This window comes from Schistocerca americana, chromosome 5, assembly GCF_021461395.2.
Source record: "Schistocerca americana isolate TAMUIC-IGC-003095 chromosome 5, iqSchAmer2.1, whole genome shotgun sequence".
NCBI classification, from domain to species: domain Eukaryota; kingdom Metazoa; phylum Arthropoda; class Insecta; order Orthoptera; family Acrididae; genus Schistocerca; species Schistocerca americana.
Genome location: NC_060123.1, coordinates 520711837 through 520739007, shown reverse-complemented (window position 1 = coordinate 520739007; position 27171 = coordinate 520711837). Strand labels below are relative to the sequence as shown.

General features: G+C 41.3%; 1 protein-coding gene across 1 annotated transcript in view; it reads left to right on the top strand.

Annotated features, from left to right (window-relative positions):
• The window catches only part of LOC124616482 (alpha-tocopherol transfer protein-like), a 139011-nt gene that overhangs the window by 74147 nt on the left and 37693 nt on the right, over positions 1-27171 (top strand). Inside the window, exon 4 of the mRNA XM_047144792.1 lies at positions 6957-7113. Within this exon, the coding sequence (XP_047000748.1) occupies positions 6957-7113 (157 nt within the window). The remainder of the gene's footprint in view (positions 1-6956; positions 7114-27171) is intronic.

Here is a 27171-nt window from a genome sequence, read left to right as displayed (position 1 = left end):
TTTGGTTTCATAAAACAAACTCAGCAACTACTGTTCGGCCTAAATTTCACACTGAATACGCTGAAGAACCTCCAAGCGGGCTACAGTTTAGTCTTGGCGCAAGAAATTTGTTGAAACGGGTTGATCCCTGCGAGATGATAAAAATCAGCAGGTCGCCTGCATGTTGATGATTCTGGTGTTGTGTATATGGATATGCTCGAAAATTTTTAATTCCATAGATCGATGAAGATGACCGAGAAGAGATGGTTTAATACCAGCAGGAAGGTGCACCATCTCATTTCCTCATGGAAGTTCGGCCGGCCGGGGTGGCCGAGCAGTTCTAGGCGCTACAGTCTGGAACCGCGTGACCGCTACGGTCGCAGGTTCGAATCCTGCCTCGAGCATGGATGTGTGTGATGACCTTAGGTTAGTTAGGTTTAAGTAGTTCTAAGTTCTAGGGGACTGATGAGCACAGCAGTTAAGCCCCATAGTGCTCAGAGCCATTTGAACCATTTTTTTATGTCTATTACAAACAAACACGTAATACAGCGCGCAGATCGTCCATCACCCGGAATAGCAAAAAGAGATTTTAAATGTATTTAAATATGTAGCTGCATTGCCTTTTGCCAGTGATCCCTTGAAATTCCAGATCAGTGATGTGAAAACCGTACTTTGAGTGAATGACTGGGAAACGAGGCACTATGTTAGTGCTCTTCAGAAAAACAGAAATGTAAAAAAAATCCAAAGTGAATCTTTTACGTTGCACTAGAGTGCACGTTGTTTAGAAATGTACCGACGGATTGAATTTGCGTGCCGGAGAAAGCGGTGGTTTCTAAGTACAATCTTCTAAACAAGTGTAAATTTCTGTTTATGACAATATTTTTCTTCATGCATCTAACTGCTGAGATTCTGCCATCAAGAATAACATATAAATCAGAAATGGAAGCAGTGACGTATGTTGTAACTAGCAGAACATTGAACCAGGCATTCAGTACTGAGAGAACACAAAGAAATATGTCGAGAACCTTCAACATCGCAGCGCGTCAGCAATCGTTAAAAAACTAAAAACCCGCCTCGACTGCGAAAAAAGCACCTAGTGTTAAGTGTTAACCCAGGTTTCGGCGTAGATAACTAAAACTTCTTCAGAACAACAATAAAACCCACAAGTGCCTAAGAAGATCTTTATCAATGATTAAAAGATCACCATAGCTATACATTTATAAACGAAAAAGAAAAGGAAATCACAAACAGTACACATATACCGTTGAGCCATTAGCCGCCATAAACTGCAGCTACAAACGGCCACTCACTTACAAGCCTGACCCGCTATCTATGCAAATGCGCAAGACAAGGGAAGTTACTTGAATGCGCATGCGTATACGAATACGAGAAAGTTTATACATGGGTCGGGGCTAATAGCCCATATATTCCCAACCGTGGATCAACGTATATAAAAAAATGAAGTGGATAGAACAAGAGACGAGCTAAATAGGAGATGAAACCTAAAAATAACCGCACACGGTTGTTTATGCTAGTAAAGAAACTTATATATGAAGGTACCTATGACAACAGGAAGAACTATTAAAAACTATACCTAAAGTCAGTAATAAAATTCTTCAGGGTATCAGACCGCATCGTCATAATTTTAAATTGCGCCAACGTTTCGGCCAGCGTTGCAGCTAGCCTTCATCAGGGCCTTACGTTAACTGCAGTGTACCGGTCGACCACACATTGCAAATACTAGATAGCAATTTACGTCACCATAAAAAACTTTTGGATAAAGAGGTCAATGAGTTGATGATGCTGCTACGGACCGTTTTAAAACACAACTACTTTACATTTAATGGGAGATTTTACTTACAACCAGCAGGTTTGGCTATGAGAAGCCCCCTAGCTGGGATTTTATCAGAAATTTTTATTAAGTACTTAGAGTCTGAATTTTTTGCCAGTGACAGAGAGATTCTTAGGAGAATAAAATTTTACAGAAGATATGTTGACGACATTCTAATAATCACGGTATGTTCTCAAAATGATGTAGACCATATTTTTTCGATTTTTAATCAGCTTCATCATAATATTAGTTTTAAAATTGAGCGAGAATCCGATGCTAGGTCCCTAAATTTTTTGGACCTCACTTTAACTGTGGTTAACAACCGCATTGAATATAATATTTTTCGGAAAAACACGTTTTCCGACAATATTATACCTGCAGACTCGGCCCATCCGTGCGCCCCTAAGATGTCCTTTTTTCATTCTAGTATTCATCGAGTTACAGCTATCCCTCTTGCACCAGATGCGGTAGAAACTGAACTGGTCACACTTGAGAATATTGTTATAAATAATGGCTATAGGCCTCAGCTGGTAAGACAGATGTATAACAAGAAAATAAATAAAAATAATATTACGTCTTCCACCCTAGGGGATGCGTTAGATGACAAACAGGTCTACACTGGATCGACGTGTTGTTGGGTTCGGCACTGTTGTTGTAGAAGATGACAGTATGCCCCTCCTGTCTCCTGCTGTCACCCATCCCCTCCGCGCTCCTTCAGGAAGGAATTGGTGCACTCCGTCTGTCCAGCGTTACCTAATGTGAAAGGGTGAGAACGTTTTGCAAACCGTTTAACTGAAGTGGGAGGAGGGTACTAGCACGGTATCCACCTGGTCGGATGTGGGAAATCGCTTAAAAATCATACCCAGGCTGGCCGGCACGCCGGGCAGATTCGATCAAGTACTGTCTGGCCCCATTCAACCCTGGAAGCTGCGTGCTAAAGCCCACAGTTTCTCGGGAGGGTCATGTGAAGTACTTTTTTTTTTAAGTCATCGGTCTGCTGTCTAGTTTGATTCGATCCGCAACGAAATCGTCTCCCGTGCCAACCACTTAATCTCAGAGTAGCACTTGCAACCTTCGTCCTCAGTTATTTCCTGGAAGTATTCCAATTTCTCGCATCCTCTACAGTTTTTGTCCTCTGCAGCTCCCACTAGTACTATGGAAGTCATTCCCTCATATCGCAACAGATGTCTTATCATCCTGTCCCCTCTCCATGTCAGTGTTTCCCACAAATTTCTCTCCTCTCCGATTCTGAGCAGAACTTTTCATTTCTTACCTTATCCGTCCACCTAATTTTCAACATTCTTCTGTAGCACCACATCTCAAATGCTTCGATTTTCTTGTGTTCCAGTTTTCCCACAGTCCATGTTTCACTACCATACAATGCTGTGTTCCAAACGTACATTTTCAGAATTTTCTTCTTCAAATTAAGGCCTATGTTTGATACTAGTAGACTTTTGCCAGTGCTAGTCTGCTTTTGATGTCCTCCTTGCTCCGTCCGTCATTGGTTATTTTGCTGCCTAGATAGCAGAGTTTCTTGACTTTATCTACATCGTGATCATTAATCCTGATGTTATGTTTCCCGCTGCTCTCATTTCTTCGATTTCCTCTCAATGCATATTTTGTACTCATTATACTGTTCATTCTTTTGATCATGTAATTCTTCTTCACTTTCACCCAGGATAGCAGTGTCATCAGCAAATAGTATCATTGATTCCCTTTCACCCTGAATATTAGTTCCACTGCTGAACCTTTCTCTTAATTCTATCATTCCTTCTTCTATGTACAGATTGAACAGTGTGGGAGAACGATACTGTCTTACACCCATTTTATCCGAGAGCTTCGTTCTTGGTCGCCCAATCTTATTATTACCTCTTGGCTCTTGTACATATTGTATATTACCCCTCTCTCCCTATAGATTAGCCCTGTTTTCCTCAGAATTCCGAACATCTTGCGCCATTTTACATTGTCGAACGCTTTTTCGAGATCGACAAATCCTAAGAATTTGATTTTTCTTTAGTCTTGCTTCCATTATCAATCACAACGTCAGAATTGCCTCTCTCGTGCCTTTATCTATCCTAGAACCGAACTGATCGTCATCTAACACATTCTCAATTTTCCTTTCTTTATAACTCTTATAAAATTAGATTAATTTGTTAAATGTTACACACACTGTTTTATTTCTAATTAGCTGAGTACCCGGCGTAGCCTGGTATTTATTATTCAATTCTATTACTCCATCTCCTCCTGCCTTTCTCTCTGTCACGTCACAAGGTTCTCTTTTGAACTATATGTGATACAACAATTTTGTAGGTACTTTCAGCAGCTTAGGTGGATACTGTCTGCGAAATGTCTTGCAAATAGAGTTAGTAGCAAAGAAGCAATAAATGTAAACGTCATGACTTCATGGCTGAGGTGACAATTTTGCTGGATGAACAGCGAAAATGTAGGAAACGAAGGCCTGTTTTCCTTTCGGCATTTTGTAGGGGTTGTCAGCGAAAAAACGTTTAGTGAATGTCTGAAATTATGTGGAAGTTTTTTACAAGTCACAAGCTCTCTCGTTCTCAAATACTGCAAGTGTACATAGTAGCTGTACATTAGGCAACGTGTACATTATGCAGCAAATAGTGTGAAAGTATGGAATAAACACAACGAAGATTTTTAAGCACTAAAGTCGTCACTATGAATCTTATCACATAAGCACATATCAACAAAGAAAAGCTTTTTCGTAAATACGTATGATAAAGTTTATATATCAAAGGGTAAATAGGTTTTTCAAAGAGTAAATGCTTTTATCTAATTCGCGTAATATTCTACAAATCAATAAGTATCTGTCTTCCAACTTTCTTAAGTAGCCTATTTTCTTCTTCGTGACTCAAGCTATCTTCTTACCAGATTTAATCGAAATCGGTTCAACGGGTTCGTAATAACAGATTTAAATGTCGCTGCACGATGCTACAGTTTTTCGCGCATCTCAGTGTTTATGAAGTCATATATCCTGAGCTATGTATCACACATACGTATAAGTTCGCAAGTATGTTCATTGATATTTATAAGCACTGTCTGCAATATGAGTCACACCTAATGCGAAAATGAACAGGAAAATTTTTCCTTTGATTGGGGGGGGGGGGGTTGAAAAAGTTTCGTGAAGGTTTCAAATTATCTGTAAACTTTGTTACTAGTCACTAAGTGCTCTCGTCCTCAAATTCTGGATGAATAAAATCTGGGTATTCACTTCTTTTTAACTCACTCCCACAGCGATTCTTTCCAAAGAGTAGGCGATAACTGCACCAGTTTTGTCGAAAGCGGTCCACTGGTTACAGAGTAGATGGGAAACGTACATACATTTTTGTAATACGTTTGAAAATTTTTTCCTTGTAATGCGATTTTGACTAAATATAGGCTACACGTTGCCCCCACGCAAAAACTTACCACTGAAAGCCCCATTAAAATCCATCTAGTAGCTTCGCAGGTAGACAAACAGAAGAGAAAGTCTTGGCAAAACTTAAAATCACGGTTTTTATGCTCAAGTTACCTGCGAAAACCCCGTAAAAGTTGGTCTAGCAGTTTTGGAGATAATCGTGTTTAGAGACGAACAGAAAAACACGACAGTTTTACAGATTTATTATTAGGGTAGAAGATACACTCAAGAGTCAAAGAAACTGGTATAGGCATGCGTATTGAAATACAGAAATATATAAACAGACAGAATACAGTGCTGCTGTGGGCAACGACTATATAAGACAACAAGTGTCTGGCACAGTTGTTAGATCGGTTACTGCTGCTACAATTAGCTGGTTATCAAGATGAACGTAGTGATATAGTCGGCGCACGAACGATAGGACATAGCATCTCCGTGATAGCGATGAAGTGTGGGTTTTCCGTACGAACACTTCACGAGTGTACCGTAAGTATCAGGAATCTGGTAAAGCATCAAATCTCCGACATCGCTGATGCCGGGAAAAGAACTTGCAAGAACGGGACCAACGACAATTAAAGAGTACCGTTCAACGTAACAGAAGTGCAACCCTTACGCAAAATGCTGCAGATTTCAATGCTGGGCCGTCAAAAAGTCTCAGCGTGTAAACCATTCAACCAAATATCACTGATGTGGCCTCTCGAAGCCGAAGGCCCACTCGTGATGACTGCACGATACAAAACTTCACGCCTCGGCTCTGCCCGTCAACACCGACATTGGACTGTTGATGACTGGAAACATGTTGCCTGGTCGGTCGAGTATCCTTTAAAATTGTATCAAGTGGATGGTCGTGTATAGATGCGGAGACAACCTCATGAATCTATGGATCGTGCATGTCAGCGAGGAACTGTTCAAGCTGGTGGAGGCCCTGTAATGGTGTGAGGCTTGTGCAGTTGGAGTGATTACGGGACTCCTGATACGCCGAGATACGACTCTGACCGGTGACACATACGTAAGAACGCTGAAGTCTGATCACCTGCATCCGTTCATATCCATTGTGCATTCCGACGGACTTGGGCAATTCCAGCAGGACTATGCGACGCCCTACACGTCCAGAATTGCTACAGAGTGGCTCCAGGAACACTCTTCTGAGTTTAAACACTTCCGCTGGCCACCAAACTCTCCAGACATAAACATTATTGAGAATATCTGGAAAGCCTTCCAACGTGCTGTTCAGAAAATATCTCCAACCCCTCGTATTCTTACGGATTTACGGACAGTCCTACAGGAATGATGGCGTCAGTTCCCTCCAGCACTACTTCAGACATTAGTCGAGTCCATACCACGTCGTCTTGGGCGCTTCTGAGTGCTCGTATAATAAGCAGATAACGAATTTCTTTGGCACTTCAGTATATATGGTCTGGTTTAGTAAATAGATACCAGATTAAGCGGAAAAATCAAATCAGTGACAAATATGGACAAAATTGCGGAAATGTCTCACAAGTTTTATTCCGTTTTGTATCGTAAACAGTCACGTCTTTCGAGGTAATACGGGTGGGTTAAGCCTAGCTGATTATCATATTACGTTTTTTTACGAACATCTTCTCATAATCTGTTGGATACAGTAATTGCAACCTCGAGACTACGAGATAGAAAAAAGCTGCCAAGATGGCAGTTTCTACGGTGGACACTGCAGTTGTGTCGGCACTGAGAGTACGGGTGTTGTTGCAGAGGAGCAGCTGCCACTGTTTCTGCGGACAGCCGACGGCAACCTGGAGAAGGCAAAGGAGGGCGTCGACCTGTACTACACGGTGCGCACCCACGCCCCAGAGGCGTTCTCCAACAGGGACCCCCTGATGCCCGAGATAGACAACGTCGCTGCACTCTTGTAAGTATGTACGGCACACAAGATCCGGGTTTATCACTTGTTGCATTCAGTTACGTATTAGGTGTTCTTAATGACGAATACCATAATAGCCTCGCTATTCTTTCTGGTAATTGCTTACATAACTTTTCGTAAAATGTCTTCCCATCACCTTTCCATCGTCCACTTTAACTCAGGTGTTGGTTTCATTTTTTTTCAGTTAATAAACGTAAACATGGTCAGCACTAGGCTGTAATGCGACGTTTACTTAAATCGTGCTATTAGCTAAGCGTCATTGTCAAGCACATTTGTAACATCTATATTTCGTGTTACAAATGTACTTAACACTGTCTCTCAGTTGAAATTAGCTAATAGCACGATTAAATAAACGTCGCATTGTAGCATACTATGGACCATACTCACGTTTATTAAGTATCTAGAGGATGTGCACCCCACAAATACATTTTCTTCTTTTAGTTCTTAGGACCACCAATATTGTATGATACTTATGCTGCGGGTATCGCAGACGATCGTGTCTGCTTCATATACATCAACTTCTTCAAGACTTTCCCTGACAGCAGCGTCGTCTGTAATGTCCGACCTGATTAAAAAGATTATCATCCCACCAGAGGGTAAATTTATGTCATTAGCCGTGTAGATGAAACAATTAGTACTCTAAGAAACATATTTTGTAATACAGGAAACTTAGTGAAGTATAAATTGTCGAACCTACTGAACTTTTTACTAGTGATCTTATCCTACTACTATTTGCGTTTTAAAGAAAAACACTTCAAGCAAAATAAGCTATTAGCCTAGGACTGTAGTCTGGCGGCAGCATTAGCTAATATTTCCTGGATCACATAGAAAAATCCTCTTGTAAGGTAGTCAATGCTAACTGATCAGTCAAGGTGTTATAAGCGCTTTATAAATGGCTATTTTGTTCATCGGAACAAAAGAGGAGGTATCCACACTTCATCAGAAATGCAATTAACTGTACAAAACTAGAAAACGTACCACTGAATATGAAAATGAAAACAGTATAATCTTTTTAGATGTTTCAGTCTGTAATGCATTTAATTTTTTCCGGAAACCGACCACATGTGACGAGATAATCGACAATACCTCACGTCCTCATGCTATGGTAGACAGAGTAATCCGCTTAGCACTATCTGACAAGAACACGTAAATATAACCGAATACGTCGAGGCACATAGCCATGCTAGAGGGACTGAGTGCTGGATGAATAAATTAAATCTTTAGACGTTGGAAAAATGAGAACTAAAAGTAGGACAGAAATAACGATAGTAAATAAAGCGAAAAAGTAGAAAACATTGTTTGTGGTCTTACCATGTATCGGGCAAATGTCCGAGAAGATGAGTCACAGGAGCAAAAATTGATTTCCGGACTGACAATAGAATCTGACACCGGACACACATAAAATGCAGTGAAACCACTGCGGTAATTATTACTTTGGATAAACCAGCAGAAAAATACTTACACGATACAAAGAACTTTATAACACTGGCAAAAGTAGTCCGTTGACATTTGCTACGCGTCTAAGAGAAGAAAAGCGTATAATGCAGAAAACTGAAAACTGTGTTATTATTTTACAGTCCGCAGCTCGTAGTCGTGCGGTAGCGTTCTCGCTTCCCGCGCCCGGGTTCCCGGGTTCGATTCCCGGCGGGGTCAGGGATTTTCTCTGCCTCGTGATGCCTGTGTGTTGTGTGCTGTCCTTAGGTTAGTTAGGTTTAAGTAGTTCTAAGTTCTAGGGGACTGATGACCATAGATGTTAAGTCCCTTAGTGCTCAGAGCCATCTGAACCGTTTATTATTTTACATAAGGCATTTGGCGTTTTATGTTTTGTGTTCCTTGGATGTTGCCTGTAACTGCCATTCGGAACATCTACCTCATGAAGGAACTGGAAACCTTTTCTCATTATCCTACACAACCAAATTCTGTTATGAACGAAAAAACTGACCTGAAAAAAAAAGAACGTATGGAAAATGGTAAGGGCAACATGATATAACTTGCTCAACTAAACAGAATTACTTCCGAACAAGTCTTGAAGGCCCAACGGTACCGATAGACCGCCGTGTCATACTCACCCCACGAGCTCCACTGGATGCGGTTGTGTAAGGACATGTGGTCAGAACATCGTCTCCCGACCGTTGCCAGTTTCGTGACCGGAGCCGCTACTTCCCAGTCAAATAGCTCCTCAATTGGCCTCACAAGGTTTGAGTGCAACCCGCTTGCCAACAGCGCTCGGCAGACCGAATGGTCACCCATTCCAAGCGCTTAACGTTGGTGATCTGACGGGAACCTGTGTTACCACTGCGGTAGGGCCATTGGCTCAGCTACATAAATTTATTCGAAATCTGTCCGAGTGGATGTGAAAAGTAAAATGAAAATATGACAACAGAAACAGCTGAAAATAGCTCTGAGGAAGAGATTATACAAACATTACAATATTTATTTCCAAGAACTTAATGAGAAGCACAGGTAGTTAATAATAGATAAATTGAAATTTTCGAAGTAATGCCAGATTAAAATAAAGTCGTTCAGGGTGTGAAGACGGAAAAGACTGTGGAGTCAATGGCACTGCAATGTACTCCATTAAAGCTAGAGGAAAAGTAACACAAAAGGACCTATCTCCACTGACACATCGAAACAAAATTGAACAGATCAACTATTAATTCTCGGAAAAAGCTGACGAATTTTCGATTTAGTGATGTCGAACCCATTTACTAGATAGACATTATAACAAACAGAATAATACAAATAGCCTTACGTTCTTTTAATAAACCGAGTTCAATCTCCTGTAGTTCTGATACGGATATCTCGCCTTCAAAGCATTTTAACAACGTCGAGCTATGGCAGTGAGATGTGCACAGTCATTTAGCTGATGATAATGATACGCATAAAGATTATCGAGAAGTGGTAGGAGTGAACTCATAGGAGAGATTCGCCGTTTTAACTGCATTCGAATTTTTTAATGAGAAGTGCAAACATATTACTCATGTCAGTGACTGGACATTTTCTTCACATTAAACCAGCCATTGATTCCAAGGGGAGACCAAAGCTAACGAAATGTAACAGTCTCTCCTACATTCTAACAAACATTATAAACTGGAGCTGACATTTTGCTTGGCTAAATACCTCAAACATTTAGATTTATAAGTTCAGGTACTTTTTAATACTAGTATGTATTACATTCCTATAGGCTACTTGTCATTCAAATAGACGCCAAGAGAAGTACAGGGAAAAAAATTGATGTTTTTCATTAAAAAATCTGTTGTTTCTTAATAATTAGATAGGTAGTAAAGTTACTATTAGTAATCATACAGCAAAGTAGTAGCCCCTTACCTACTATCTCTTAATACACCTCTCATTTTAATAAAATGTTAAGTTTGTATAAATGCCATGAGACGTGATTATTCGATGTTACCGTGCCAGAGCACTCATTTACTGTGGGCAGTCTTTGCGACACAGCTCAATTTACCACAAAAAGCCGACAGAAACGACGGTTCTGAATAAATAGAACTCAGAAAGTAAAATAATAAAATATCTGCGTCTTTAGTATGTAGAGTTTAACCTACGAGGAAATATTTAAATACTTGATTATACTTTGGTTAAGCCAGCATTCTGAGATTTGCAGGGGGGACAGACATAAACAGTCTATATTATCACCGCGAGAAATAAAGTACGTAGTTATTACTTTATTTTATTTTCTTAGATTAGTGTCTGCAGTCCTGGTACAAAACGAAATAGCCCCCGACAGCACCGTAGCACGCCACAACGGGAGCCAACAAAACGGCGCAGCCCATTGATATAGTGCAGTGATTCTTTTTGGCCAGCAGAGGATTTTTTCAGCTCTTTCAGACCAATCCAGACGGCTAAAGTACTCAATACATACTTTTTCGAGGTGATAATTAAAACTCTAGGACAAGCCCTCCATAATGTACTTACGGTGTGTGTCAGTTACCCCGTAGTGCAGATTAATAGGCTGTAAGCAAACTGTAATAAGGCATCTGACAAACCGAAAGTGCGACTTGTATGCTCGACTTTCCTAGCAATGTAACCCGTCCCGCAGATCGCGAAAAAAACAAAACCATCCGTCTTGGCCGCTTGGAAGGACCGAGATCCCAGTGCCGCGTCCCTTTCGCTGCTTTGGCACGCTCAGCCGAGGGCTAACAAAACCGCGCTTTATCCATGTGTAACACGCGCCCCGCCCGCCGTCCACTCCCTGCGGTCGTAAACAGGCCGCTCTTTACACGCGGCCACAGAGCAAATCGCCCGTCCGCGCCGCTCCATATGCGGCCTGGCAGCTGTTCAACGCTGAATATTTAACTTCTTGTGCTACGTAAATCCCATTTTGTCCTCTCCCGTTTCGCAAGTTTTTGTCGACCGTAAAGTTTCTTACTTGGAACGACGTCTGCCGCGAGGAAAGGGTGCTGCGCGGCCTGTGAGCCAGTAGGTCTCATAAAACCGTTTCGCTGTCGCTGACTGGGGATGCTTTTGTAACAGTCAGCGCCACTTTTTAGAGAGCATTACCACTTCAGGTTTGGCATCGGGTTCCACTTGGGAGGGAATAAAATGCTTAAGGAACATATCTCAGCATTTCTCCGGTAGCAGTGATAGAAATCAAAGCTGTCTCAAAGACAATGTTTCTTACCGAACCGTCAAAAATTTCAGAATCCATCTTGCGATCTTCGGAACGATGAAACGTGTTATAAATAGTAGTGCTATCGAAATTTGTGTTGCCGGCCGCGGTGGCCGTGCGGTTCTAGGTGCTGCAGTCCGGGACCGCGGCACTGCTACGGTTGCAGGTTCGAATCCTGCCTCGGGCATGGATGTGTGTGTTGCCTTAGATTAGTTAGGTTTAAGTAGATCAAACACTAGGGGACTGATGACCTCAGATGTTAAGTCCCATAGTGCTTAGGGCCATTTGAACCATTTGCAACCAAATTTTCTCAGTAAATCAATTTGAACGAAGTTCTTAAAAGACATTGAATAATGTTATCACAACAACAGCTATTCAGAGAATAACAGAGAATATTTAAATGCTCTTTGCTATGTTAGGCACCACAAAATCGAAATTATATGACGCTTCAACTATAACATGATCTTCTTGTCTAAGAATGTCATCACCCGGTACGTTTCACTTCTGATAAAGACGACTCAGGCTCTTGTCGAAACACCGGATTTCAGTTGGGATTTAATGAGGCTATTGTGCTCTCAGGAGGGCGAATGTTGCCAGATTACTTTTATCACCGTCGTACGGGCCAGCACTGGCGCGACGGTATGCATTACCATTGAATACGGTTTCAACAAAGCAACAGAACACTACCTGGTGCCTATTTTGTACTCACCTACCTCAATACAAAGTATTTTGCATTGTTGTTGCTGTGGCCCTCCTCTGGCTGTATTCTACAGATCTCTCAACCACTGAAAACATTCCAACATGAATTCTCCCTCATTTCTCGCACTTTCCCTTATTCACTAGCTACCCTGCCATAGCGATGAACCAACGTGGTATGACACACCTACATCTGTCATCCAAGCGCAGTTTCATTCGATGCCCAACCAGGATGGAGGTCTCGTTGCTGCTTGTACTGAATTTTGCATCACTTATATCACCAAATCACCTACAACATTACTGTACGCTCCTTATCACAATGGATATGGACAATTAGTAACAGTTTGTTGTTTGCTATCCTTCCCAGTGTTGCTGTTTTAATGGTCAGCAGTGTAGTATGAAAGCGACCAGGCCAAATATCTCACGAAATAAGAGTCAAACAAAAAAAATACAAAGAACGAAACTTGTCTAGCTTGAAGAGGGAAACCAGATGGCGCTATGGTTGGCCCGCTAGATGGCGCTGACGTATGTCAAACGGATATCAACTGCGTTTTTTTAAATGGGAACCCCCATTTCTTGTTACATATTCATGTAGTACGTAAGGAAATATGAATGTTTTAGTTGGACCACTGTTTTCGCTTTGTGATAGATGGCGCTGTAATAGTCACAAACATATGGCTCACAATTTTAGACGAACAGTTGGTAACAGGTAGGTTTTTTAAATTAAAATAGAGGACGTACGTACGTTTGAATATTTTATTTCGGTTGTTCCAATGTGATACATGTACCTTTATGAACTTATCATTTCTGAGAACGCATGCTATTACAACATGATAACCTGTAAATACCACATTAATGCAATAAATGCTCCAAATGATGTCCGTGAACCTCTATGCATTTGGCAATGCGTGTAACGACATTCCTTTCAACAGAAAGTAGTTCGCCTTCCGTAATTTCGCACATGCATTGACAATGTGCTGACGCATGTTGTCAGGCGTTGTCGGTGGATCACGATAGCAAATATCCTTCAGCTTTCCCCACAGAAAGAAATCCGGGGATGTCAGATCCGGTGAACGTGCTTCGACGACCGATCCACCTGTCATGAAATATGCTATTCAATATCGCTTCAATCGCACGCGAGCCGTGTGTCCGACATCCATCGTGTTGGAAGTACATCTCCATTCTGTCATGCAGTGAAACATCTTGTAGTAACATTGGTAGAACATTACGTAGGAAATCAGCATACATTGCACCATTTAGATTGCCATCGATAAAATGGGGGCCAATTATCCTTCCTCCCATACTGCCGCACCATACATTAATCCGCCAAGATAGCTGATGTTCCACTTGTAGCAGATATCGTGGATTTTCCGTTGCCCAATAGTGCATATTATGCCGGTTTACGTTACCACTGTTGGTGAATGACGCTTCGTTGCTAAATGGAACGCGTGCAAAAAATCTCTCATCGTCCCGTAATTTCTCTTGTGCCCAGTGGCAGTACTGTACACGACGTTCAAAGTCGTCGCCATGCAATTCCTGGTGCATAGAAATATCGTACGGGTGCAATCAATGTTGATGTAGCATTCTCAACACCGACGTTTTTGAGATTCCCGATTCTCGCGCAATTTGTCTGCTACTGATGTGCGGATTAGCCGCGACAGCATCTAAAACACCTTCTTGGGCATCATCATTTGTTGCAGGTCGTGGTTGACGTTTCACATGTGGCTGAACACCTCCTGTTTCCTTAAATAACGTAACTATCCGGCGAACGGTACGGTCACTTGGATGATGTCGTCCAGGATACCGAGCAGCATACATAGCACACGCCCGTTGGCCATTCTGATCACAATAGCCATACATCAACACGATATCGACCTTTTCTGCAATTGGTAAACGGTCCATTTTAACACGGGTAATGTATCACGAAGCAAATACCGTCCGCACTGGCGGAATGTTACGTGATACCACGTACTTACACGTTTGTGACTATTACAGCGCCATCTATCACAAATCGAAAAAAGTGGTCCAACTAAAACATTCATATTTCTTTACGTACTACACGAATATGTAATAAAAATTGGGGTTCCTATTTAAAAAAAAAAAACGCAGTTGATATCCGTTTGACCTATGGCAGCGCTATCTAGCGGGCCAACCATAGCGCCATCTGGTTTCTTCCTTTAAGCTAGACAAGTTTCGTTCTTTGTAGTTTTTTCGTTTGACGCTTATTTCGTGAGATATTTGGCCCGGTCACTATCAATGGACCACCCTATATACCTTTAGCGATCACTGCGATTTCAATAATGACGCCTGCCTGAATCCCAGACAAGCGTAGGACTGCAAGTTGCTATTATTTAATATTAAAACTCGCCCCCTATTTTCTTGTTTGTAATACCGTAGCCTTGTTGGAAAGCTGGCTGCTTGCCGTGGAATCACAACAGTGGACAAACACTCGTACAGGTAAAGTTGTGGTATAAAGTACCATCAACGAAGATGTCCTTAGACATAGAAGACATGACCGATTGCACAAGGAATTCGGTTGTATTCTTTCCCAAGCAACCATTGTAATGTTGTTGTTTTTATTTATTCTGAAAGCGGTGCTGATATTCAAGACCATAAATGTGTGTTAAAAGCTGTGAGTTATCTGAGGAAGTCAACCTTGCATTACTGAGCAGCTGTTTCACCAGGTATCCAGTCTAGCTTACCAAATTCCCAACCAGACTAACATTAATTATAATCTTTTAATAGTCATACGACAACCGAATTTAAATAAAAAGAAATAAATCAGTTTATATTTGGAAATTTATTTTAACATTGATCATTGAAATTTCAGCATATTAAACTTGATTCATAACTAAACTGGTGCCTTATTTAGGATTGTGAAAATGTGAGTTTGTAATCTTACGATACACATCAAATATGGACCCAAGATTGGGAGACTGCATACAACACTGCATTCATAAAATAACACACGAAGAACATTGAAACATATCCAAGAGGAAATTAACCACAACCAACCGATTCCATTTTCACCCAAAGAAGTTACGTTCGTAGCGCAATCCTGTCCGTCATGTAATTACCACACACTGGTATACTAAATTCATACTAACTCTCTGTGAAATCTTCCCGAAAAGAATAGCTGAGGGCTACTTTGATGAATACACTACATGCTTCACGTGGTCAACTTGGTTTACACAAAGAGTGAAACTCCACAATAATTTTGATAATTAAAATAAATTAGATCGAAAAGCAATTTACAAAAGAAAAACCTCGAACTGGTTACTATCGTCTTACTGTTAACCTGATGGGTCAAACAATTGTATAAGCACGTGGTACTGGTCTCACAAAGCACACCCCACGTGGGTTGAACATAAAGAAAAGCTGCTATATTGAAAAATATTGTCAAGACGAGACGTTATAATCTCACGCACATTCGCATTTAAGATTGATGATCTTTGTTAGAGTTACTGATCAACACGTGGTTCCACTTTACTCACGAAGTAGTGACAAAGCAACTACTGTAAGATATTCTGAACTTCACACTCGAAATACGCTGCGTTGCAATTTAAGATAACATTAGATATTTTAGAGTTAAACCTGAAATAAAGGTGATTAAATTTTCAGTTAGGCTGAACTTAATAAATCCATTGTCCTACGGACTTAGCAGACACGCGCTTAGCCGGAGATCTTACCACTTCAGACGCTCGCCGCAGACAGACTGACCTGGGCTCCTACCAAGCGTGCTTCACAAATACAAACGGAAGTGACCAGAGAGCCAGCTCCCTGTACCAACATGACAAGGGACGGACAGGACCATACTAAGAATACAAACCTCTTTGCTTCTAGAAAGTGTAGCTACCTGTTCCGACGTTGGTCCTACTGTTCTCTAGCAGACAGGTTTGTCTGCTACCATCAAGCACGCAACTAGAAATACATTTGCTCATTCATCCTCTCACACAGAAGGGAAGGGGGATGACAGTATCTTATCATATACAGTATATAAAAGAAAGCGGATGTAGCTTCCATATGAGACTGTGTGACATGAATTACATATAAACTGTGTTTTAAAGTGTAGTAGTGTGACAGATCGTTCTTGTTTATGTGTAAAAGTAACACGTTTCACTGCTCAGTCTCCTCCCAGATCGTCAGAAACACCACAGTAAATTTAGAAGTGGAATGTATGCCGTAAATGACAACAGATTTAAGAAATTAACATGAAAGGAATCCAACAGAGACCTTTTACCATCCCAGTCTTTACCTTAATTGACTTACGTAAATCACTTGAACGTAATGTAGCTGACTAAATGGAGTTCTGAGTCTGAGTCTTTCCTAAAGCGAGGCTGGTGATTCACCACTCTGTCATCACGCTCGATGTAACCATTCGAGCCCAGTCGCATCGATGATCACCATTCTCCTACATGTACGCCAGTTGTTTAGAAACCGCGGTACGCAGCAGTTAAACGAGTACATATTTTCCTCGCTACTATGTGAAAGCTGCAAATAATTTTGACAAATAAACGTGGTTACAAAAAAAAATCGCATACAGATTAACTTAAGAGAAGTAAGCACCAATACTTCGGACACTGTTCAAAATGTCATACACTGTTTTTGGTACCACTTAAACTATTTCTATTTTTCTAAAACTTGCTCTCTAAACACTTACATGAGTGACATTATAGCCATTTTAGAAGTTCTCGGTTTCTGTTACATACTATATTCTGTACATAACATCGGGAGATAGGAATTTACGGTATTATTCAAAGTAGTAAAATAATTGCCGCTGTACATTGTACCACATCTGAAATACAGCATTTAGCAGTGTTCGTGTCACGTTGTAACAATGTATACTGAGAATCAATGGCGGTTTTTTCATACTGTGATCGTTTCTTCAGATATTCTCCTGCCAATTTCAAATCTTTTCCTCAGTACAGAGGGTGCAAGAGAAGAGGAGGACCTTCAAGCAGTAGTCCTAACCTCACATGTTAGTGCACTACTGTTAACTGACCTACAGCAGTATCCTTACTCTGTGATAAGTTTCGTAAAAATCGATCCACTGACTGGCAATGGGAATGGCAATATATACGTTTCGCTGGAAGGCACAAAGGTAGAGCCACCTTGCACTATCATAAATAATGTATAGTAGAAAGAACAGCTAGAGACGTGTGTGGACTAAAGTGGGTCCTATTTGATACTATGACTAAATAAGCATTTTTGATAACAGAATTATGTCTTTGTCTGTTATGGCACACGGTTCAAGCGTCGACTGCTGAGTCCGCACTGCAGTCATGGCCTTCCAGTTGCTGAATGCAAGACAGCTCAAAAATGGCTCTGAGCACTATGCGACTTAACTTCTGAGGTCATCAGTCACCTAGAACTTAGAACTAATTAAACGTAACTAACCTAAGGACATCACTCACATCCATGCCCGAGGCAGGATTCGAACCTGCGACCGTAGCGGTCGCTCGGCTCCAGACTGTAGTGCCTAGAACCGTACGGCCAGTCCGGCCAGCCTGCAAGACAGCACTGGCAATAAATTCAGAAATCCAAGATAGCACTGGTACGAAACTTCAAAATGCAAGATGGTGGTGAAGGGAAGTTCAAAAATTCAAACACAGTTGTGGTAGCAACAAAAGAGAAAAATTAGAAAAAACTGAAAAACTGGAAAGGGTCAAGATGGAGGAATTAGCTCACTTATGGTAGTTTACATTAGGGCGCCTTGTTCAAAGGTATCCAAACGATATGAAATTTGCGACATCTTCGAAATATGTAAAGATACCGACAGTACTGCAATATTCCCGTGTCAAAAATACATAAACTTCACCTAAATTTTAAGTAAATTGGCACCGTGTTCAAAAGTATTCGATTATTTATGAAAAAGAGGTAAGGATATTTATAATACTAGTGTAACGTGGGACTCGTGGTCTCATTTAAGGGCTAAGCAGCCTTATCAGTACGCTTATTTCGATTAATGTACTACGCTTGGTGTGATGCAGAATGGACCCTCCAATTAAATACACAGAACACACACACACACACACACACACACACACACACACACACACACACACACCACATGAATTTTTTGCCATGTTAAAAAGTCTCCAAACAACATAATATTTCAATGAACTGAACACCCTTAGCTGCTTACAGATGAAAATGTGTGCCCCGGTCGGAGCAGACATCTTCATCTGTCCCCGTTGACGTATGTCAACGCCTGTAAGCAGATAAGGGTGTTCATTTCATTGTAATTTCATTCTAACGAGCTGCTTGGTCACCGATGGTATCTGTTCTTTCGGACATGTCCGAAAGAACAGATACCATCTTAGTACACATAATATTTACTAAGACATGTAAGCCTCATCTAAATTGCGTAAATTAGTGTCATGTTCAAAGTGTAAATATGTCCATGAGTAAAATGTATGCGAAAAACGTGTCAATAACACAACGTTTACATCAAGAATCCCAAGGTTGTTTTCATGCATAAAATACGCAAGGGGTGCAACCTACAGTGCCTTCACATCTAAATTGTTCTGTAACTGTACAAAACGTAAGTGCTTTGCTAAAATAACATGCTAAACAGGGCTAGGACTAAAGCCGACAGACCTGACCAAGCGACATTTTAGGGGGAAGAAGACAACACATAATATTCTAGACTATAAAAATGTAATCGATGATACTGATTAGATAGCATAGATTCTCATTGTATAGTACAGATCAGGGGTTCCCAACAAAATTTTCTCGAGGACGCCCTCATCGAGCATGATTGGTACCTTGTCATATCACAGTATCAAGTACCTAAAAAGACCAAATTAAGCGACTTTTTATACGTTTTCTATTTTTGGTACTTACAAAACATTGACATATTCATTATTGAAAAAATACTGAGCTTAAAACTTTTTCAATTTAGCCATCATATTTATTGTTAAATATTTGATTATTGCTCAAAATCTTTGTCTTCAAATCTGAGTGCTTAGCATAACAAACTCCTTAAAAAATAAAAATTGAGTATGAACTGAAAATGACAGGAAAAAATTAAAACTGAATGTATTGGTCTTTCAAGTGTACTTCACTTGAGATGGCATTGAGTAGACATGTGTGAAAAATAAGAAAACACTAATGTCATACAAGGTATTATTTATTTGAAAAATACAGCTACAACAAAGTACTCCTTCAGTATACAGTTAGTTTTAATTTTCAGTTCTTAATGAGATGACTGTCAGTCGTCAGCCGCAAAGAGGCCCCGCGCGCAGTCTAACGGCATACAGCAGAACTATTTGCCTCTATCTAATTCTAGTTTTGCGCTATAGTGTGCTAGGTCAGTTGGCTCTAGGAAGACGCTAGACGTAGAAGTTAGCTTTCGCTAAAGCTCTGCTCATGCAGGAAACGGCCAAAAAAATCTGTTATCATACGAAATATATTTAATATATTTTTTATTCTAATAGCACCTTGCGGACCCCTCTCGCGTAGCTCGCAGACCCCTGGGGGTCCGCGGACCACCTGTTGGGAACCACTCTATAGATTCTCATTTGACCTAGGTTGCGTATATACAAATATGAACTTTTGAGAAGGGCTTAGAAATTTACCAATCGGAACTATGGTGCTAAGGCTCTCTAAAACTATAATCAACCTCTAAGTAACTCCAAAATCCAATCACAACGAATCAAACACAAGATGTAAAAACACAAAACAGCACAGACAAACAAACTGACCAAGTACTATTTATGGGAAAAACGGCATTTTGTCGAAATCTTACATATTTCTGTCATATGGAAGCATAACTTCATAATGATCATAATATGATATTTAAATACAACATCGTCAATAGCTGGACAGCCTTCGACACAGGGAGACAGTAACATTCAGTATCTCGAAAATCTGAGCTTTTCTCCAAAATGAAATTATTTATCAAATCAGGAAAACTTTCGAATACAAGATATCTACTGGTATCTTATTGTAATATGCAAGTGTAGTAAAACATCTCTCATCGTGAACGAAAATTCGATCTGTGCACCAAGATAAAATAGTTTATGGAAATCTGCAAAGATTTTGATTATGAAACACACATGTCACTCCTATCGTAGCTTGGTTGTCCTATAAGATTTTTAAAAATACACTCCTGGAAATTGAAATAAGAACACCGTGAATTCATTGTCCCAGGAAGGGGCAACTTTATTGACACATTCCTGGGGTCAGTACCATCACATGATCACACTGACAGAACCACAGGCACATAGACACAGGCAACAGAGCATGCACAATGTCGGCACTAGTACAGTGTATATCCACCTTTCGCAGCAATGCAGGCTGCTATTCTCCCATGGAGACGATCGTAGAGATGCTGAATGTAGTCCTGTGGAACGGCTTGCCATGCCATTTCCACCTGGCGCCTCAGTTGGACCAGCGTTCGTGCTGGACGTGCAGACCGCGTGAGACGACACTTCATCCAGTCCCAAACATGCTCAATGGGGGACAGATCCGGAGATCTTGCTGGCCAGGGTAGTTGACTTACACCTTCTAGAGCACGTTGGGTGGCACGGGTTACATGCGGACGTGCATTGTCCTGTTGGAACAGCAAGTTCCCTTGCCGATCTAGGAATGGTAGAACGATGGGTTCGATGACGGTTTGGATGTACCGTGCACTATTCAGTGTCCCCTCGACGATCACCAGTGGTGTACGGCCAGTGTAGGAGATCGCTCCCCACACCATGATGCCGGGTGTTGGCCCTGTGTGCCTCGGTCGTATGCAGTCCTGATTGTGGCGCTCACCTGCACGGCGCCAAACACGCATACGACCATCATTGGCACCAAGGCAGAAGCGACTCTCATCGCTGAAGACGACACGTCTCCATTCGTCCCTCCATTCACACCTGTCGCGACACCACCGGAGGCGGGCTGCACGATGTTGGGGCGTGAGCGGAAGACGGCCTAACGGTGTGCGGGACCGTAGCCCAGCTTCATGGAGACGGTTGCGAATGGTCCTCGCCGATACCCCAGGAGCAACAGTGTCCCTAATTTGCTGGGAAGTGGCGGTGCGGTCCCCTACGGCACTGCGTAGGATCCTACTGTCTTGGCGTGCATCCGTGCGTCGCTGCGGTCCGGTCCCAGGTCGAAGGGCACGTGCACCTTCCGCCGACCACTGGCGACAACATCGATGTACTGTGGAGACCTCACGCCCCACGTGTTGAGCAATTCGGCGGTACGTCCACCCGGCCTCCCGCATGCCCACTATACGCCCTCGCTCAAAGTCTGTCAACTGCACATACGGTTCACGTCCACGCTGTCGCGGCATGCTACCAGTGTTAAAGACTGCGATGGAGCTCCGTATGCCACGGCAAACTGGCTGACACTGACGGCGGCGGTGCACAAATGCTGCGCAGCTAGCGCCATTCGACGGCCAACACCGCGGTTCCTGGTGTGTCCGCTGTGCCGTGCGTGTGATCATTGCTTGTACAGCCCTCTCGCAGTGTCCGGAGCAAGTATGGTGGGTCTGACACACCGGTGTCAATGTGTTCTTTTTTCCATTTCCAGAAGTGTATGCACACCTTGCGTAATAGAGCTACTGCTGAAACTTGAAGATTAAGCAGCACTTCTCGACAACTTAAATTCAGAATCTGTATCACACTCTGCAAGACACAATGGACCATCAAATTAAATATTCTGACATCTAAATTCTGTATAGTAGATGACGGTCAATATTACCACTAAGAAAGCTTAAGCAGCACTTATTGATGACAGAAGTTAAATACCCGTGCCACACTTTCTAAGGCACATTCGACCATCAAATTATATATTTCCAAATCTAAATTGTCTGTGTTACTAACCAAAATACACGTAGCTGTTATAACAGCGCAGCAGTCAAAACTTGTCTGTTTCGGAGCACTTGTTGACGACTGAAGTGCCCTTTCTGTGCCACAGTTTTCAAGGTAGAACGGACTCTAAAATAAAATATTTTCACATCTAATTTGTCAGTATTACTTATCAAAATACACACAGCTTACTTATTAGCAACACTGATTAAATTTATACTTTTGCAGCGCTTATCGACGAGTAAGGTGTGGTATATGTACCACATTTTGCAAAACTTAATTGGACCTCAAATTAAGTACTTCAACTTCTAATTTTTCTGCGTACCAAAGTACATGTGGCTCACTTATTAGGACTACTGATATAACTTCCAGCATAAGGTGCATTTGTCGATGAGTATTTATTCATCATTTTTTTCAAATCAAACAATGATATTGCTATGTTTAAATTGTCTGTACTAAGCGTATTAACCCTTATCTTGGAGTACTAAACATTTGTCATCTTCTGCTGATAATGCTACCTTATGCTATTGCACTGTGGAAGCTGCAATACTAAGCAAACAAAGCAGCGATACTTGACGCAAACAAGTAAGCGTTCAGAACTAAAATAGAATTCTAACACCAAAATCTGAAAGTGTATCAGCCATAATCTGATAACCGGTGTCAGCTACTGAATATTAAAACTGTATTGTAACAGCAGAAGATGACAGTATAATGTAACACAGAGTGTATGCTTCTAGGGATCTCAAATAGTATTGCAACACCAGAAGATCACAGTACATATGCCCTAATGTAACGGTGGGTATGTGCTATTAGGGATCTCAAACAGTTTTCTAACGAAGAGGCTCACTGTGTATGTTCTATAAATTGACATGGGTCTCGGCTACTGAATCTCAGCCCGCATCTCGTGGTCGTGCGGTAGCGTTCTCGCTTCCCACGCCCGGGTTCCCGGGTTCGATTCCCGGCGGGGTCAGGGATTTTCTCTGCCTCGTGATGGCTGGGTGTTGTGTGCTGTCCTTAGGTTAGTTAGGTTTAAGTAGTTCTAAGTTCTAGGGGACTGATGACCATAGATGTTAAGTCCCATAGTGCTCAGAGCCATTTGAACCATTTGAACTGAATCTCAAATAGTATTCCAACGCCAGAAGCTGACAGTTTATGTTCCATAACTTAACAGTGATATCAGCTACTGTGTTTCACAGTCCTACATCAGAAGCTGCCTGTGAACGTACCATAGCATGACAGCTGGTACTGGGGATTTCTAAAGGTATTCTAACACCAGAAGATGACAGAATGTACGTGCCAATAACTAACAGTGGAGGTCCTCACAATGTATTGTGTCGTAACCTTGTTCTGACAATTTGTGATATGACTCATCCCACAAAAGCAATTCGTCAGCAAGCTGAGACTTACTGATGTCAGCTAGCCAAGATTTGTTCCAAGGAGCAAAATGCTTAGTCAGCAAAGTTGAGACTACTAAGCATACATACACATTCTAGCACAGCCTCCTGACTATACACACATCGAGTGAGGGGGAGGGAGGCAGATACATGCAGATAATATCAGGGAGACGGTGCTGAATGTGTACATATGCTTAGTCTGTAGTCTCAATTTGCTGAATAACCATTTCACTTTTTGGAACAAGTCTTGACTTGCTGACATCGACAAGTCTCAGCTTGCTGACTAATCCCTTTTCCTTGTTGGAATAAGATGCAGATTATCAAAAAGAGGCTATGGTGCACACACAGTGACCTTTCTGTATTAGAATACAGTTTTGAGATGCAGTTGTCACACTACTGTTAGGCTACAGTACATACACACTGTCAGCTTCTGCTTTTAGAATGGTACTTGAGATCCAGTACCACCCACTGTCATGTTATGGCACATATTCTTTTAGCATCTGGTGTTACAGTACAGTTTTAAGATTCATTAGTTGACACCACAGTCAATTTACGGATACTGTTAGCCTCTGGTGTTACAGTTCGGTTTTAAGATTCCTTTCCTAACATGACTGTCAATTTATGGCACACACATCACAGCACTGGTGTTAGAAGTGCATTTCAGATCTCAGTACCTATCTTTTTGTGTTGAATATCACTGTCTTGTGTTCTTGGTGTTCTAATTTCCACTGCTTGATAGCATAAGTTAGTTGTCAGCAGAGGATAATAATCATTTTGCAGTGTAAGATAAAGTTAATATTGTAGCATGGAACCACTATAATGTTTTGCTGACTTTGAAGAGTAGTTGGAAGTGGACTGTCGAAAGTATAGCAACCTTCATTTCTTATGTATACTAATCTGTCTTATTACTCTTGGTATGCTATTTCATCAAATCATTGTGTGACAGCATTGGTTAGCATTACCAGCAAAAGATGACAAATTCTTTTTTACTGCAGGATCAATTTAATACCCTAACATGGGGGTAACTGCACTATTTGGCTGACTTTGATATTGCTTTTAGCTGAACCAAAGGAAGTTTTTGAAAAATAATACAGAAAATTTAGAAGTGGATATAACATTGCCTACTTTGGTATAATGATCAAACTATACAAGTCGACAAACGCACTTTATGCTGTAAGTTGCATCAGTAGTGCCAACGAGAGAGCTGCGTGTATTTTTATAAAGAAATTCAGACAAGTTGGATGTGGAAATATTTAATTTGGTAATCCGTTGTGCCCTGAAAAATGTGGTACAGACATCAAACTTCATTCGCCGACAAGTGATGCTTAATCTGTAAGTTTTGTCAGTAGTGATGTTACGTGAGCTGAGTGTAATTTTATAAGTAATGTACACAATTTAAATTTCATAAGTAATACAGACAATTTAGATGTTGAAACACTTAATATGAGAGTCCATTGTGCCTTCTAAAGTCTGGTAGAGAAACCGAAATTTAGTCGTTGACAACTGGAGATTAACGTGTAGGTTTTATAACAAGCTCTCGTATGAAAGCCATTAGTACATTTTTAATACTGCAGAACAATTAATTTACGACAGCAGTGGCATGTGTATTTTCTATTCGAAATCTTTACATATATTGCAAATGATTTTGTTCTGGTGCAACGACCATATTTTTTAGATACTGATATTTGCTCTCTATGTGTGGAAGCTTATACATTATTTTCTTTGGCTTTTTCGTATGTTTACATCGTATATTATGATCATTATGAAGTTACATTTGCATACCACGAAGATGTGTAGTTTAAGTGAAACAACGACTTAATAATTTTATAAAAATGCCTTTTTCCCCTTAAAATGGTGCTTAGTCAGTTCGTTTCTCTTAGGCTATGTTGTATGTTGTATTTCATGCATTGTGATTGCATTTTGTTATTATTGAGTAGTTGTTAATGGAAACACAATTTGAAAAACCTTTAAGAGAGCCTTGGCATCATAGTTCCGATCGTTAAATATTGCAGTTTCACTTGAAAGTTGTTAAGTGTACATAAATTCCAGTAAATGAAGATAAAATTTAATATAATGCAATAGTAAGCAGTCAGTATCATCCATTACATTTCTGTAGTGTAGAAATGGTGCATCCTATTCTTACCCCTATAATAGTACTTGGAGGAGTGAAACATTACTGAAAGACCTCTCAACGTGTCAGGCGCTCATAATTATTATTATTATTATTATCATAGCCTAAAGTAATCCTACTATCAAAATGGCAATATTCTTTGCGTATTTTGACTTATTATGGACGTGGACATACCATTCTAACACGAGACATAAATGTTTTATGTGTTGTTGATGCGGATTTCACATGCATTTTAGACACAGAAATACTGTATACTACACTCTCTATGTATTTGATGTACTTTCCTAAACGTGAAAAATCAGTGTGAGACTTTACATAAACATTATGTGAGCCGCTATTTTCTTCACGTCTTGTTTTCTTCTAAAACGTTGCTTACTCAGGTTTGTCTCATTTAAGCCTATGATGCATTGTCACATTCCTGCTTAACATGTTGTTGTAGCAGAGCACTTGTGTTTTATGCAGGTATACAATAATTGAGCGTGGTGATACTGTTAAGTTTCACCCTTTACATATTAACACAATTTTGAGCGCTTAACGTACACCAGCAGTGGTTCACAGACGGAAGAGATGATGGTAACCGTTGAGCACTGTACGGCCGCTCTGAGCCAGAGTGATAACGTGGCTCGTGGCCCCTGTCAGCGGAGCGGTTAGGGTGCTGCCCAATGCGGCCTCGTTATTGGCGACCCTTCAATCGGCCGCCAAGCTCCGCCAGAGGTCGGCGAACCGTGCTGTTGGCAGAGGACGGCTCGCGGCGTGAAACCGCGCAAAAGGTCGGGGGTCGTACCGCCTCCCCATTAGCGCGTCCCTTCCCCTTCCCCTCCCGCGTCACACTCTTCTCTCCCCCTCAACCGGACCCGCGGCAACGCCGGCAGCAGGGTTACGGCGGGTAGGAGGGGGGCGGGGGCCACACTGTGCTGCAATCACACTCGTCGATAATTCCGGACGCGGCACTGCGATCACAAACGTCACCTGGCCTTTATGTCATCTGGTAACATTTCGCTCTACACGTTCAGACCACGATCCAACTGTCACAATACGTACCACCCGTTAGGTGCACCGTATTCTGAAAACACAAGAAATGTGTTTGTAGTGACATCATTAACAAACTGCCTCAAATGAGATGTTTTTCTCCATAATATAGCACAGTGTGGCGCGAAGTGTTTGTCTGTTGTGCTTCAATCGTAAGCCATAAATGAGTCTCCTTGTAATGTTGTGTTGTAGCTTCGAAAATTCTGTATCTCACTCAACAGTATCTCATTTCACCTTTCAGAAAGGAAGCACGAACATTGGAACAGTGTTTGTTTCCGGATGTATTGTTATACATCCAAGGCACAGTTAATCCAGGAAGAGCACCATGCGGGATGAATACTTTCCCTCACGGTTGTAGTACTGAGAGTA